General features: G+C 39.1%; 1 protein-coding gene across 1 annotated transcript in view; it reads left to right on the top strand.

The window, feature by feature from the left end:
* Window positions 1–541: 541 nt before the first annotated feature.
* DMXL1 (Dmx like 1) overlaps window positions 542–12641 on the top strand; it is a 65059-nt gene continuing 52959 nt past the window's right edge. The window contains exons 1-4 of the mRNA XM_015849942.2: window positions 542–735; window positions 5372–5497; window positions 11122–11199; window positions 12119–12197. Of these exons, the coding sequence (XP_015705428.1) occupies window positions 649–735; window positions 5372–5497; window positions 11122–11199; window positions 12119–12197 (370 nt within the window). The 5' untranslated portion in view covers window positions 542–648. The remainder of the gene's footprint in view (window positions 736–5371; window positions 5498–11121; window positions 11200–12118; window positions 12198–12641) is intronic.

Below are 12641 nucleotides of genomic sequence, written 5' to 3'. Positions count from 1 at the left end.
AAAGCCATGAAAGCCAAGAAGAGAATCGAGCATGCTTCATTATTCCCACTTGGGTACAGAGGGTGAACCTTAGACCTCTGGGATCCTAGCCAGCACTTTTCTTCTTGACCTCACCGAGGTCACAGCCTCGCTTCAGGCATCCACAGCCCAGCAATACCTTGCAGAAAGATCAAGGGCAAGAAAGAACAAAACTCAAAGAGTATATGAGGCGGAACAGTTGTTTCCTGGACTACAGAGTCCTTATTGGGGGTTGAACTCGATGATCTCTAAGGTCCCTTCCAACCTGATCTTGAACACACCTCAAGGGATCACAGAATTATCAAGGTTGGGAAAGACCTAGAAGATCATCTAGTCCAACCATTACCAATACTTCCCAGCTAAATCATATTCATCAACACAACAAGGATGAGGCCACCTGTGCCACCACCTCAACACTCTGTGAGGAGAAATAACAGTACGCAGGCGCAGGGCCGAGACCGGCGCTTAGTAGGAGCTCCCGCGAGAGGCGCTGCGTGAGGAGGGCGGGCCGGTGCCGGGGTGTGGAGGCTCCGCCCCGCGACATGTGCCACTGCCTCCACCGCCCGCAGGAGGAGGGACGCCCGGGCTGCTGCGGCGGCCCCCGGCAGCGCCGGGTGCCTGAGTGTCGTTATGAACCTGCACCAGGTGCTGACGGGGGCCGTGAACCCCGGGGATAACTGCTTCTCCGTGGGGAGCTTGCACGACCAGCCGTTCACGGTGAGTTCCCCGCCGGGGCCCGGCGGCTCGGAAAGGAGCTGCGTCAGGTCGCTGCCTGCTCTGGGCTGAACGCGGCGGGGCCTGCGGGGAACCGGGGGGGTGCGTCCGTAACTTGCCGTGCTTGGGGCCGTGAGCGGGAAGATGGAGGCGGCGGGGCGGCCCGTTATATAAACGAGGGCCCCGCGGTGCCGGAGCCGAGCCCGGAGCTCGGCCTGACGGCTTCGAGATCACCTCTGAGTGCAGGGCCGCGCTGTGCAGAGCAAACGTTGGGTGAAACCTTCTGTCAGTCCTAGTCCTTTCATCCTGGTGCTCCCATTCACTGCTGTTCTGAGAGCCGGGTTGTGCAACTTTGGCCTTGCCTGGTTATGCCTTTGCTTCCGAAAGCCCTCAGCTGTCACTAGAGGACACGTACTGAAGTTGGGAGACTTGTTAAATGGAAGCCGTTGTCACTTTGCTTTCCCAGAGTATCAAACTGTCTGTTTTCAGATATCCAGAAATGTAAAAGACCCATGAGTGGTGGGGAATGATTTAGTTAGAAGCCAAAGTTTGTTTTACTTCACCATTGATGTGCTAGTAAGATACAGACACAGGAAGCTTCCCATTTTGACATAATTGTTTTTTGAGGGAGAAAGGTGAAGCTTTCACTGAAGAGCACTGTCTGCTCCTTCAGAAAGTGTCAGTGCAACATAAATGAGGTCAAAAGAGTAATAAATCTCTGTCTGGGGCGAAAGAAGTGATCAGAGAGTCCAGCTTTCACTGGCTGCTGTAAGGTCTCTTGTTCACAAGAGCTGTTTTGACATAAATACAGTGGCTGTGTTTCCTGTACACACACTGATCTTGACTTGGTTTTCCCCTTTTCTTCAGAAGGTTATTAATGGATTTCTCTTCCTCAGATTTAAAGCTGCCAGCAGAAATACCTTGTCTTGTTGCTTTTTTGTTGGCTTTCTTTATTCTTTTTTCTTATATATTTTTTTAAGTTGTCATTTATTTGATAGCATTATATTAAATTCACTAGATTGTTCAGAAAGATAAACAAGTAAAATATATTTTTTTGGGGTGGGGGAACAAAAGGCTTAACTGTCAGAATGTGAAACAGGAAAATTGAGTGCTCTTTTGCTGTATCTGAAACAGTCATAAAACATTAATAAAAAAGGAGGAAAGGGAAACACGCTTTTCCCACCTATGCCAGTTTATGTCTCATGTGTGAGGAGTTTAAGATGTTTAAGATCCCTTCCAACTGAAGGCTTTCTGTGAGTAGTATTCAGCCCTGGCAAATAGACTGTGTTATGTTTGCATTCAGCCCAGCAGAAGAACTTGGTTCTTTTCGTGCATTATGAGGCGTAACCACCCTTGAGATCCTCTGATGTTAAAAGTGGCCCTGAGGAGCCCTGTGAGTTACCTCAGATACAGTAGCTCAATTGGCAGCACAGAAGAAACAAGAGGAAAGGTGATTGCAGTTTGGTAAGCTTCCAGTCTAGGAGCTGAGGAGAGACCATTTCCAGAGAGCACCTCTGTCCTGCTAAGTGCCATCCATTGATCTGCTTCATCTGAGAGCTTTGCATCATGTTAGGCCCAGCAGAGTTCTGCCCTGTCTTCATAGTTTGCATCATCAACCCATATATGTTTGCTTGTTCCTTATACCTATATGAATATATAAGCCAGAAGGTATGCTGGCCGCTAGATCAGATCACCCAAGCTCCCATCCATCCTGTCCTTTAACACCTCCAGGATTGGGACATTCACAGCTTACCTGTGCAGCCTGTGCCAACCCTTGACCAGCCTCTTAGTGAAGAATTTCCCTTGTCTTACTACTACAATCTCTGGTAAAGAAAGTCTTCCCACATGTAAAATGAAGTCCCAAAACATATTTCACTTCCTAATTTCAGGCTTGTTTTGCTGTGTCGCCAGGTAGTGAAGGCCATCTTCCCCCAGCTTAAACTAGTTCTACCTTGGTTATTTGTATAACAGAAGAACAGTGTGTTGTTTAATAAATATTACAACAACATGGTAATGTAAACAGCATCTCCTTGTCTCATAGCGTAAAGTCATCTTTTTTGTAGCTGCTTCTTGTCCTGTAGAAAACAGAATGCAAACTATTGTGGATAAGGCCTGCTGTAAAAAGTTGAATGGAAGCTGAGTAGTTGACAGTACTCATTTTTGTTGTATGTGAGACTATTTGGAGTACAGGATGTAACCATTACTACTGAGCACTGACTTCCATTCATTACACAGTGCTGAAATACCTTGTGCAGTTTTCTGCGGTGAATATATAAACAAAGTATAAAACTAGTCCAGAAGTTAGTTTGGTGCTCTTATTTTGAACGCTACTGCTTAGAAGCCACCATCTGGGCTGGAGTGTGGGCTCCAGTAAATGCTTGTGTGAATAATTTCACAGGGACTGCTTGAGCAAAGAACAGCATGGGGGCAGCAGCAATGGACAGCTTTGGTCAGTCTCCTCTGCTGAAGTATCTGGTTAGCAGGACATATCACAGGACTAGGTTGTTAGGCAAGGGGAGGAGAGAGAGACTGTTGCAGTTACATTGAGCAGACAGCTTAGTTACCTATTCCAACGTGTTTTTCTGTTGAATGTTACTTAGCTTTCCCCTTCTGTGTGCTGTGCCTTTTGTCCTTGAAATGGTGTTTTTCCTGTGGGTTAACTTTAACTAAACATCAGAAGTTAACTTCCTGAATTGTGGGTGTCCCACCTGTTGGCTTGCCTGGGCTGTACTGAGTGAAGAGATGTTTGCTAGGGATTGGGAAGTCAGGGTGACCAAGTGTGGTCTGAGATGTCTGAATAGACATGTGTAAGAAGTGATTCTTTCTTTCTGAGATGTAATTTTTTTTTATTGGGTAATGTGAAGAATGACCAAAATGTAAGGATAGAATTACTATAGGTTATTTGTTGTTTGCTTGTTTTCAGAGAATGCAGATCCTAGAAAGACATTTGTTTTACTCCAGCCATAGCTTGGATTCCTGAGTGCATTTGTAGTTTCTTGTTGGAACAGGAGTTCTTACAGTATTTTAAGCCCTTGTTTATGATGGAAACATTGATGAAAATATGAGTTCTGAAAGACTCTGGTGTTTGAGAGTTTCTTCATAGTTCTTCCAGTGCAAAATCCAAGTGTACTCGGAATTGTTTCTTTTTCTGCTATGTAAAAACTGGTGGAGCTCTTGATCCAGTTAAAATGCTTAGTTTACAGAGTCCAGAATTGCTGCTAGTGGTTTGTTTTACTCTTTATGCTTTTTCTTATTCACCTTGCTGGGAATATTGTAATCCTGCATGATCTCAGGCTTGTTTGTTGGTGTGGAAGGGAGAGAATCATCTGGGGATGACTGTTAAGGCTGTCAAGTGCTGATGAGGCCTAGAAGGTCAAACAGAAGAGGTGGAGGGCTTCGTGCAGTATTTGGCACTTCATTCTTCTGAAAGCATTTCTAATAAAGCTGTGTTTTCTCTTCAGTGAGACTTGTAGTTTCTTAAAATTGCCTTGATGCAAAGCAGTAAATTCAACACTATGACTTCGGGAAAATATTTATATATTGTACTTCTGAGTAACCTCTGCCAAGTAGGCTATGAATTTAATTAATGAGTCAGCAAGTGGGATAGTTACTGACAAAAGAAATAAATGTTCTTTGAGGAATAGGTTGAAAGTTTAATGTCTCATTGTGATGTGAAAATAACTTCAACATTTGTATAGAAAATAAGTATTAAGTCTCTTTTGAAATGAGTTTTAAATCAGAATTTGCAGTTCAGTATACACATTTGTAATAAGTGATCTTGTTTTGACTGGAGGAACAATGGCACTAGAAACTCCTTCCAGGTGAAGAGGAGACAGGAGAGGAAGGGGTAGGATGTTTAATAGTTAATGCATATATTTATCCTGAAGAAGTATTTTAGGCAGTACTTTCAGCTATCAAGTCATTTTAAGTCTGGCTTGGTGGTCAGCAGATTGGAAAAATGAATACTGGTAGAGGATGATGATCATTTTACAGAGTAAGATTGTTTTTGTGAAACATCACTGAACATACTGTCAGGGAAACTAGCTTTACACTGAATTTTTTTTTTCTTCATTTGTTTTAATATATGAAATAGTGAGATATCCTAGAGGAGGTTTGGCCAAAAGTGTTCTTCAACCAGAAACACCTGAAAACATGACAGTCATGTTCTGAATTTGCAAGTATAATGTTACATTTTTCTGCATTAATTTTTTTCAAGTCAAGAGACTTTTCCATTACATGTGCTAGAACTAGTGGGGCTGGTTCTAAGGGTTGATCCTTAATATCAGTGTTCTGCAGATTCCCATCTGCAATTCTTGTGTTTTCTTCTTGAATCTTTTTGACCTCATAGACCTCATAGACTTTTTTGTAACTCCATTTTATCTCTTCTGTCTTGAACTTCTTTTTCATCACAAGGTGTGTTGTGGTGGACTTCGAAGCATCTTCTGTTGCTTGATTGAAATTGTAGACACCCATTTGATCTTTGTAAATGTCTGTGAGTTGTGCGTAGATAGAATACACAGGCAATGCCATTTCACTGGTATGCTTTAAGTGTCTATAGCTTTACCTAATTCTCAGATTCTGCTTTTTGTGAGTTTTTTGTGTTTATTTTTGTTCTGATTTGTTTTTGTTTTGTTTTTAGGCGTATGCATCAGGATGCGATATCGTTGTATTAGGAACCGACTTTGAAAGATTACAGATAATCCCAGGAGCAAAACATGGAAACATTCAAGTGGGATGTGTGGACTGTTCAATGCAACAGGGAAAGGTATGTGGTGCTTCTAATAATAATCTTGGAATGTCATGTTAAGTCATGGGTGTCCAACCTCTAGTCTTGCATGGGCCACACTGAGTGAGGATGAATTGTCTTGGGCCACATATAAGACATATAACGTAGTTAATAAATATAAGCAGAAACTTAGTCTGTTTTGATGGAAGTGGTTGTAATTCTTAGTGAGTTCCCAAGGTGTTCATCAGAGATCTTTGATTTCATACTTGAAAACGGTTGTTTGCTTGTGTACATACTGCCAGGAAGCAATAATATGGGTAAGGCATTATTGCAAGACGGGGGATAAGTTTATCTGATAAAGGTGCTACAAAAGTCTGGTAAGGAAGCATAATGAAAGTTTTGAATTAAATATCTATGAACTCTTCACATTCAATTTGAAAATTTGCATGTAATATATTTACATTGACTGAAAATGCATTTGCAAATATGCCCCAAAATGAATAACTTTTCAGCCATCTTAAATCCTTTAACAGAGTGAAAAGCAAGAGTGTATGTTTTTCACTGTTCACAGAACTGTGTTTAGACAGCGTATCAAAGTGTACAAAAATTATTTACTATAACTTGAGTTAGCACTTTACTGTGACCTTTCTGTGTCCTGGTTTTGTGGTTTGTTGGTAGTTGTTGAGTGATGGGAGCATGCCTGGGGCTGGGCCAAGCTCATCAGCAGGAAGGAGCTGCTGCCATGATTGCAGGGGATGAGCTGCAGTGTGGGCTGGGCTGGACCACGTGCAGTGTGTGGGTTGGACATGTCTATGTTGAGAACTTAGAGTATGGATGCTTTCAAGTTAAAACATATATGCTAGATTGAAGGTGAAAATGGCTGATTGCTTTATCTGTTTATTTTTGGTTAGCAACATAGCAAATAGGAAATAATAAGCATAACAATGAATTTGGAGAAGCTAAGGTGGGGCTACACAGGAAGATGCGTAAGGGAAAAAAGTAAAATTACCAAAATATTTGTAAGGTGGGAGCAAAAGTAGTTTATTTACTCTGGGTTTAGTCATTGCCAGACTTAGGCATGTCAGTGATGAGCGGCAGATAGGTTAGTTTACTACAAAAATAATTTCTATATCATAAAACATAAACAGTATATCGTTCAAGTAATTAATAAAGGCTTAAAATAGAATTGTTTACGGACAGAATTTTCCGTTTTTTAGTATTATAAGGTGATAATATCAGTGTCTTGCACATGTGAGCTTTTAAGTTGCTGACAGCTTTGGTTAGATTCTGGTGTGTTCTTCCTCAGGTGAGATCTCTGCATGAAAACTGTTTTGTGTTTACACTTGAAATCTGTGAATGACCATCTAGATGATCCATAGCCACTCTATTCCTATGTTTTAATATTTGAGTGATAATTCTTGTAAGGGTAGTGTGGGAACATTGATGAAAATGTGGAAGTGTTCTCCTCTCTGCCTTTGGTAGTTTTAAGCTATAAAGAATGCTGTGTTTCTCCACTGTGAAAAACAAACAAACAAAAAACTGTTGTTTGAGCTCACTAGGAAGTTCTGGATGGACAGGTCATTGTATTTCCAGTTTGCTCCTGCAGAGGTTCTTTTCTTCTTACTGCTACATCAATGCCGACACAGATTTCTCATCCACTGACCTGCAGATTACTCTTTGATCCTTAAGATCTATAGGAAGGAAGAGAATGCAAATAATGCAGCTTAGTTTGGCTGTAATTTTGAACCTGTCTTGAAAGCATCTATTGATAACCTGTAGTTTATGAATTATGCACCTTTTTAGTTTTTCTCTAAACTGCTGTCGAGCATCATCTACAGACAGTAGGACTCTGAAGAATCTGCATCATTCTCCATCTGAATGATAGAGTTAGTTTGTAAAGGGATTGTTAGCAAGTTATGAAAGTAGTGAGTTCAGATTTTCCTGTTTTTGCCCTCTAAATCTAATTCTAATTTACTGAATGGCTAATGGATTGGGAAGATACTTTGAAGAAGCAACAGCTTAGTAGTTTGTGTTTGATCAACCTCTTCTTTGGCTTTGAAGCACTTAGTAGATTATTGCCACTGTCGTCTTTCTTCCTACTCTACTTTTGGGAATAAACTGCAGTTCTCACTGATTGAGATTGTGGGGTGGGGGGAAAGAATGTATGATAATTTCTAATTTCCCTGATGGATTATGCATTTCCTCTATAAAGATTTGCATGAAAATGGCTTTTACAAGGAAGTCAGTATAATTTTAAGCCACTGAACCTTTTTTCCTTTGGTTGCAAACAACTTGGTAATGAACAGTTTATTCGGAGTATTGTACTTGTTCTTCTTCCACCCAGTGTAAGCTACAAACCTCTCTTCTAATTAATATGAGAATTAAGACCAGAACTTTAATTAATGCATGGGAAAAAAAAATCACACAGTGTGACTTTTGTAAATATCTGACAGTGCACAAGAAGGTAGCAGTGGCTTCAGATCATTTGAAATATTTGATGTTTTTTTTTTAGGCGTCTTAGCTGGGAACAGCGCTGTTAGTAAATAGATGAGATTTAAGTTATTTAGCACCGTGTTTTACTAATGTTAAAGAAAAAAATAGATACTAATTATAATTTTGATTTAGTTTACATGCTGATGTTTCTACGTTATTACAGTGAGACCAGTTCAGTTCCTGGTTTGGACAAAGGTGAGGGCAGGCAGTGTTGTTGCCCTAGAGGCAGGTGCTTCATTCCTGAACATTGATGCAAGAATGGCTGTAACCTTTTTCTTACAGCTAAGTAAATCTTCTCTACCTCTGACCAATAAAAGGACTTAAGAATATAATACAAGTCTGGTTTCCTTCTGAGCAATTATTGTAGTAATTTAGGATGCTCTTCAGCACACAAAACTCCTTTATACCTTTCAGAGACATGCTGTTCAGTGAGGACAAATGAAAGTGTCAATATTGCTGCAGAACCTTATGAAACTTCCAGGGGTAACATTTGGCATGCGAATGTTTGTTTTAAAAGCCAGTGTTACAGTGGTAGACAGAATATCTATCTGCATTTGGAAAAAAAATTAGGGAAAAGAAAAAAATCTAATCTGTATGATTTATGTATAGACATATGTGTTGAGATTTAGGATGAAATTACTGGAATAAAAAATGTGAGGTACTTTGAATGATTTTGAGATGGCAGATATTAATCTTGGGTGTAAGGAAAGGTTTATTTATGTGTTTTGTAACTGATGAAATTATTGTTGGCATTTATGGGTCAGGCTGATGCTAGCTTACATAAAAATTTATTTAGCTGTATTCACTTTAACACAGAGGGCTTCTTTTAAAACTGGATCTACAGTTTTAGTTTAAAATTTGTATGACTTAGGCATAGTGACATTTACACTCTTTGTAACTCTTACACTCTGACATGAAGACATTTACACTCTTTACATTTTTCTGGATAATGGTGAAATCATAATGTTTACAAAGTGACCCTGCCTACCTTTAATGTTGCTTATAGAAAAAAAGTATGAGGGAGAACTAGTCCAATTTTAGCCTGTGTTCTGTTGTGTGAATGTCATTATTTATGTACTTGGGAAACTGTTGGGTAGCCTAGAGAGCCTAGTTTTGCAAAATGGTATTTGTTGCTGTATAAAGCCCTAGGATTTCAACTTAACTTTTTTTTTTGTTTTGTTTTTAATTTTTTTTCTCCATTTGTTTTACAAATGAATATTAAGAGTGAACTTGGCACGAGAGGCATTCACTGTGTTAGGTTAATTTTTCTTCTCTGGGTTATTTTGGACTGGGAGATGTGGAGAGAAAGAAATGGAGAACATTTTATTTTTGCACTTCAAAATATTACCGAATTGTTTCAGTTCCTTACGTGTGTGGAGTTTTCTTGTTTTCACCTGCAATTTGAAGTTGTCCATTGTCAGCATTATCTCTGCAAACTTGTAATTTCTGTAAATCTCTGTGTTTTAGAGTAGTTTTAAACGATGTTGTCTTTCAAGGATTTTAGCATGAGGCCTTTCTGTTAGGATTGTAGAATGGTTTGCATTCTAAGAGAGCTTTAAAGATTATCTTTTTCTAGCCCCCTGTTGCTATACCACCATGCTTAAAGCCACATCCAGACTGGCCTTGAACACTTCTAAGGAGAGAGCAACCATAACCTCTCTGAGCAACTTGTTCAAAAGTTTCACAGCCCTCGTAGTAAAAATTGTATTCCTAAAGTTTAATCTGAATCTACTCTCTTTTAGTTTAAAACTGTCATCCTTGTTCCATTTATACATGTAGTTCCTAGGTTAAAAAATAAAACAGCAACAAAAGAACACTCCATCTCTTTTTACAAGCCGCCTCTGAGTATTGAAAAGCTTGGAGCCTTCCTTTCTGCATACTGAAGCCCAATTGCTTCAGCCATTCTTCGTAGAAGAGATGCTCCAGCCCTCTGACCATCTCTGTGAACCTATATATATATCTTATATCTCTTATATCTATCCCAGAATATAGTTTGAATTTTGGGATGCAGATGTTGTCTGCCTGCTCATGTCCAGCTTTTCACCCACCACCTCCACATGCTTACTTGCAGGGTCATTTCCCATTCATTCACTAATTGGGATTTTCTTGATCCCACCATGCAGGACACTTGGCCTTGTTGAACCTCATTAGGTTAATGTGAGCTCATTACTTGCGCATGTCCAGATCCCCTTGGGACGGCATTCTGTCTTATCACCTGTGCTACTCAGTTAAGTGTCATCTGAAAATTTGCTGAGTGCAAATTCCATCTCAAAGTCTCTGTCTCTGACAAAGTGTTAAATAGTACTAATCCTGATACAGGTCCCTGAGTAACACCACTCAACACCACTCATCACTGGTCTCCTGTCCTTGACCAGGCATCTCTGCACACTCCAGCCAAATCCTTACCTACCAAATAGTCTATACTTTGAAACCCGTGTCACTCTAATTTAGAGACAGGGACATATAGTTATTATCAGTCTTTGTAACAAAGTCACTTAAACTTGCCTTTATTTAGATGCTTTGACTTCTCATTTTGTCTAATTCAGATTTGAGATGGCTGATACCCCTGGGAAAATGAGATTTTGAAATAACAGTGCTACCTACACTGCAACTTTCTGGAATAATTTTATGTTAGCATTTAGTAACTGTCCTGATTTCATGTTCTTTTGTGTAGGATGTTTGACTTTTGTGGCTTGTATTTTCAAAATTAACATTTTGTTAATGTAGCACATGAAAGTGCTAGGGAGATCTATGAATGCAGTCCGAACTGATGGTGTGTCTATTTTTCAGACTGTGAAGGTGGCAGACTCCTTACATATTAACTATAGGAAGCGTATTGATAGTGGGTTGGTTGCTCCAAGCAAGAGGCCTTACTTGCAGAGCATCCCTCATAAATCTAATTAAAAAAGAAATAGAAGAACAAGAACAAAAATGCATGAGTCTGTGTTGTCAAGTGGTTCATTAGGACTAGTGTGTAACTCAAAGATTGTATTGTTAATGTTACCAACACCTGCTTCATAATTTTGTTAAATGTCTTTTTTTTCATGTTACCTAAGGGGTGTAGATATATTATCTTGAAGTGAGAAACAGAATTCCGTATTTTAGTCTTGTTTATTTTACAGCTTGTTTTTTTTATGCATGTGTTTATATATATATGCAATTTGCTTTAGATTGCAGCTTCGTATGGAAATGTGGTTTGTATCTTTGAGCCAGTTAGTCTCTTGAAGCAGAGCAGCAGACATCATAACGTAAGTAATTCATTGCTCCTTAATTTCAGTTACTCAATTGTAAAGCTTGACTCATTTCTCGGGTTTGCTTTAAAGCCAAATTTGCTTTTGTTTGCCTAAATTGGGCGATGCAGTGGTCTGTGGGAAGTGAAAATGGTAGTAGGAGAGCAGAGGCATGTTATTTGAAATAGTTTTAGTAAAAACAGGTTATACTGTAATACTTCATGTTACATATATCTAAGTCTATAATTAGTATCGTGAAAATTCCAGAATCTAACAAGACAAGCACGTCATTGCACTCCAAAGAGTATGTCCATTATCATACAGATTCCTTTTTGAACCACCTTCTGTAGCCCTTCTGTGCTGAGGTGTTTTACAATTGGTATTTTAACTACAGTTTATGGAAGTGCATATTCCTCGTTTGAATAACTTCTGTAGAGATGGGTCTGGTATTTTTGAAGTGCAGGATGATTAGTTTAAAATTGTCTGTGAAATAATGAATCTAATCCTCCAGTTGTCCCAGGGAAAGAAGGAATGATTGAAAAACAAACTAAACCCCCAAAGAAATAGTCAACTATCTTCAGATTTTCTGGGTGGGGGGGGGTGGGCGGGAAGTAGAAAACCCCCTGAACTTACTGAAATCCTTCAGCAATACAGTTGTTTTAAAATATGAGGTGCATTTATTGCATTTCACTTTTTGATTTTTATTTTCCTAAAGTCAAACTTTCCCTTTGAAAAACTCAGATTCTAATGATGGTGCAGTGTACTAAAACTTTTCCAAGCTGAGATTTTTTTCAAGTTACAAGTGAGTAGTAATTTATTTTTATGCATACTCCTCATAGAAGTTGGAGAGTGCAGTGAAGGCATGATATTTTTATTACAAAATGCAAGGGAAAGAAAGTATTTTCATGCTGAAGTTTGTGAATATTTAATGTTTCAGCAGTTGCATTATCAGTGGCAGAAGAATGCTCAAATCTTACTGGATGGTATAGCACATAATTTAACGTGGGATCCCACAGGTAAGAATAGAATATTAAAAAGCACTTAAATCATTTGCTATCTCAAATATTTCTTAGTAAAATTTTACTATTCTTTGGAGACAAGGAAAATACTCATTTTGTTCTACCATGATAGAGAACATCAAAAATGAGATGAAATCTGCAGTTGGTGGAATGTGTCCCTCCTTGTTAGAGAAGGGCCAAAACAGTATCTGTATGGTATTATCTGATTATTCTACCCTCAGCAGTATATAATGTTTGAAATAAGGGCTAAATTAATAAGTATTATTGTGAATAAGAAACTACTTGTCTTTTAGAAGTGATTGCTTTGCAAATTTGCAGCTCAAATTATTTTCTCTCAGGAGAAAGGACAGTAGAATCTGCCTTGCAAGATTAACTCAATCTATCAATGCTGTGGAATGTATGAAAGTGCACTATTATATAACTTTGCTGGTTACTTGTGGT

The sequence above is a fragment of the Coturnix japonica genome, chromosome Z (assembly GCF_001577835.2).
Source record: "Coturnix japonica isolate 7356 chromosome Z, Coturnix japonica 2.1, whole genome shotgun sequence".
In the NCBI taxonomy this organism is placed as follows: domain Eukaryota; kingdom Metazoa; phylum Chordata; class Aves; order Galliformes; family Phasianidae; genus Coturnix; species Coturnix japonica.
Note: the sequence above shows the minus strand (reverse complement) of the source record. Positions and strands in the feature narration are given on the sequence as shown.